General features: G+C 45.1%; 1 protein-coding gene across 1 annotated transcript; it reads left to right on the top strand.

Moving 5' to 3' along the window:
* Positions 1-2,161, top strand: LOC118240648 (ribosome biogenesis protein NSA2 homolog). Its single transcript, XM_081704676.1, has 3 exons — positions 1-197; positions 499-691; positions 1,625-2,161. The coding sequence occupies exons 1-3, from the start codon at positions 120-122 to the stop codon at positions 1,690-1,692; spliced, it is 339 nt and encodes a 112-aa protein (XP_081560802.1). The 5' UTR covers positions 1-119; the 3' UTR covers positions 1,693-2,161.
* The last annotated feature ends 1,493 nt before the right edge of the window (positions 2,162-3,654 follow it).

Here is a 3,654-nt window from a genome sequence, read left to right on the forward strand (position 1 = left end):
TTTTGATTGGGTATTAGGGGAAGTGGGAGGTGCCCGTACCAAAGGTGCGTGCTCAGGGCGAGACGGAGGTGCTGAAGGTGGTTCGCACGGGGAAGAGGCAGAAGAAGGCCTGGAAGAGGATGGTCACCAAAGTCTGCTTCGTCGGAGATGGCTTCACGCGCAAACCGCCCAAATACGAGCGCTTCATCAGACCCATGGTGAGGCAGAGCATGCTCACGGGATGGGGGGGGGGGAATCTATTCGACTTAAAATGTCTAACACAGCTTCACTTAAACCAGAGTGGTTCCCGCTGAGGAGGGTTTTCTGCTCTAGCGCACATGCTTTTTCTCATCCGCACTCTTCTCCACTTAAAATTGCGTGTGCTGAACTAAGGGGTCAGGGGTTAGGTTTTAGGGGTTAGGGATTTGCGTTTAGGGTTTAGGGTTAACCTGTTCAGCATCTGTAAGGGAGTAGTAGGGATTTAATGTGCTGCTGCTCGCCTCCTCTCTCGGCCTTTAGGGTTTGAGGTTCAAGAAGGCACACGTCACTCACCCTGAGCTGAAGGCCACATTCTGCCTGCCCATTCTGGGCGTGAAAAAGAACCCCTCCTCCCCTCTCTACACCACCCTCGGGGTCATCACCAAGGGAACGGTCATCGAGGTCAACGTCAGCGAGCTTGGCCTGGTCACCCAGGGCGGCAAAGTCATCTGGGGTGAGTGAGTGACTTGTTACGCACACACACGAACACACACACGGGCTCAAATGTTCCTGGTTTTCCATGCTGACTTGGTCAGGTGTGATGACAAAATGGACAGTCAGAGGAGTCAACTGCTGAGTGGATTCGGATTCAGGGACCAGGCTTGACTTCTGAAGGTCTCTGAGCAAAGGAGCAGTAATGCAGTCTCTGCAGAGTTTAGTTCCAGCCCTGATCTGAGCTAAACGTTTAGTCCTGTCAGAAGACCATGTTGATCTGGATGAACCCCAAAGGAAGGGCTAGTAATGTTGTTGAGTGCTACCCAGAAGTAGAAGGGTGTAGCAAAAACTACAAAGTAAAGTAGTAATTGTGTCAAAAGTCTCATATGCAAAGTATGTTTCGTCTGATTGGCTGGAGTGTTGAGGATCACCTGAGCTTTTCATTGAACTTTTTTTCACTGAGATGATGTCAGTCCAGGGGCAGTGTCCTGTGATGTTGCATTGAGAGTTACTGATGGTGTAGATCAGAGGTGTTCAATAGCTCCCCGTCCTCAAGGTCCAGGACCTATAGGGTTTCCACCCTCCCTAGGAGTCAGTGTTTCAACAAAGTGCCCAAACACATACGTTGATCAATTACAAGGGATTACAGAATCCAGGACTGAATTTGGATTTGAGGTCCGCGTTTGAATACCACTGGAATTAAAATATTAAAAAACTAGTTTGGCTCAAAAAAGTAAATCTGGCTAACCATGGGCATCAGTCAGCTGGATTTCAGTCGTCTGGGTGTCAGTGCCGGATGTCAGCGGGGCTTCATGTTTGGACTGACATAAAACAAGTAACAACCTAAATAGTACAGCAAATATGTTTTTAAAAAAAACAATGAAAAAGTATTCAGAAAGACATACAGAGTGTGTGCTGGTAACATGCTGGTGTACCTTTGTGCCTGTTCCAGGGAAATACGCCCAGGTGACAAACAACCCGGAGAACGATGGCTGTATTAACACAGTGCTGCTGGTATAACAGAACTCTGCACCACCTAATGTACTGATCACAGCCTTGGGCCAGACCACACAGAATATCGGCATTCCCATCCAGCATACGGAAGCCCTGCACTCCTGGACCTGAGTTGGGATACTTTGGAACTTGGGATTTTGTGTGTGTGTGTGTGTGTGTGTGTGTGTGTGTGTGTGTGTGTGTTGGATGGATGGATGGATGGATGGATGGATGGATAACACGTGCGTGGGTGGATGGATGAATGGATGGATAACACAAACGTTATCAGTGTTTTAGAGCTGTGGGTCCTGAAACACACTGTTTAGTGTTTCTCCTGCAGTGGCTGCCTGGTTCAGCCTGCCGTCTGTCTGAAGCAGGGCAGACACTAAACCCTGCAGGACGGGCCTGAGAGACCCTGGGCTTTACACCGGTGTGTGCGCGCGCGTCAGTTTAAAACAGCAGCGGGTTCAATAAAACACGTTTTCACCGGGTGGGATTCATGCGTCTGTCCAGTTTCAGCCTGCTGCTTTCTGCCGGGAATCCAGAACTAACGACACATTTAAGCAGAAGTTGGGGATGTACATTAAGATTTTTATACAATCATTAAAAATAATAAGCCCAAATTTGACGAGGTAATTCACTAAAGCCAATATGAGTGGCTGAGACATAGCAAGTAATTACGATGTAGAGAATTTACGATGTTATAATTTAATATTATAATATTCGTTTAATGTTTTCAAGGTTTCATTAATGATCACTTATGAAACAATGTAATATGAAAACAGCAATATAATAAATATAAAAGCCTTTAGATCTTTAGGTTGAATCTTCGTTCATAAATCTTAAATACATAAAATAAACACCAAGTTGATTATTTTCCACTGGCAAAGATATTAAAGGATGTTGGTGCTGGACGTCAGTGCTGCCTGTCAGTCGTATGTGTCAGTGCTGGACGTCAGTGCTGCCTGTCAGTCGTCTGGACGTCTGTGCTGCCTGTCAGTCGTATGCATCAGTGCTGCCCGTCAGTCGTCTGGACGTCAGTGCTGCCCGTCAGTCGTCTGGGCATCGGTGGGGCTTCTTTCATCGCTGCCCATTTTTGGGCCTTTGATGTTTTCACTCCCTTTAATTTGTGTAACAACCCAAATAATCCAGCAAAGATGTAAAACGAAAGAATGAAAAAGTATAAATATCACCCAGCAAATGGTGAAAATAAAAATAAAAGGCTGAGAAGTAGAGAGAAAACAATTATGCATGGTTAGCGAGAGCTGGCAACCGTGCTCTGTAAAGTTCTGACCGCATGGAATCTTCAATAAATCTCCATTTAAGGCCAATACATGTTATGTAGTATAAGTGGAGCTGGGCAGAGGATTTAGGTGGCTGGACTGTAACCTTCACATATTTAGTGGAGGTAAGAAAATGAACACACATTTGGGATTAAATGACATCATGAGTTACATAAGTGAAACTAGTGACCCACACCAACACAAGTAGGATGTGTTATAGTGAAACTGGTGACCCACACCAACACTAGTAGGATGTGTTATAGTGAAACTAGTGACCCACACCAACACTAGTAGGATGTGTTATAGTGAAACTAGTGATCCTCATCGATCACTGATTTTCAAAGCACGAGCCAACAAACTGTTATTCTACAGCTGCGATTCTTGGTCTCTTCTCTTGGTCTCTTCATGCTTCAGTTGACCTCGTCAGTCCAACCCACAGTGCTGCTAATTTGGGCTTTATCAACCGTACACCAAATCCATCTGTTTGGTGTCCAACATTTCCTTTATTAGCTTGGTGTTAGGGCTACTAGGCTAGTGTAGCTAACAAGTAGTGTAAATCATTACAATCAAAACTCCATATACTTCCTTCCATTGATATAAAACTGTAATTAAATTTTTTAATAATTTTGTAAGATACCAGGAACTCAAAGAAAGTGATTCCTGTAACAGGACAGTGCGGGGAGATCAAACAGAGCAATACAGGTAG

This window comes from Electrophorus electricus, chromosome 21 (assembly GCF_041902795.1).
Source record: "Electrophorus electricus isolate QZ-2024a chromosome 21, ASM4190279v1, whole genome shotgun sequence".
Lineage (NCBI taxonomy): Eukaryota > Metazoa > Chordata > Actinopteri > Gymnotiformes > Gymnotidae > Electrophorus > Electrophorus electricus.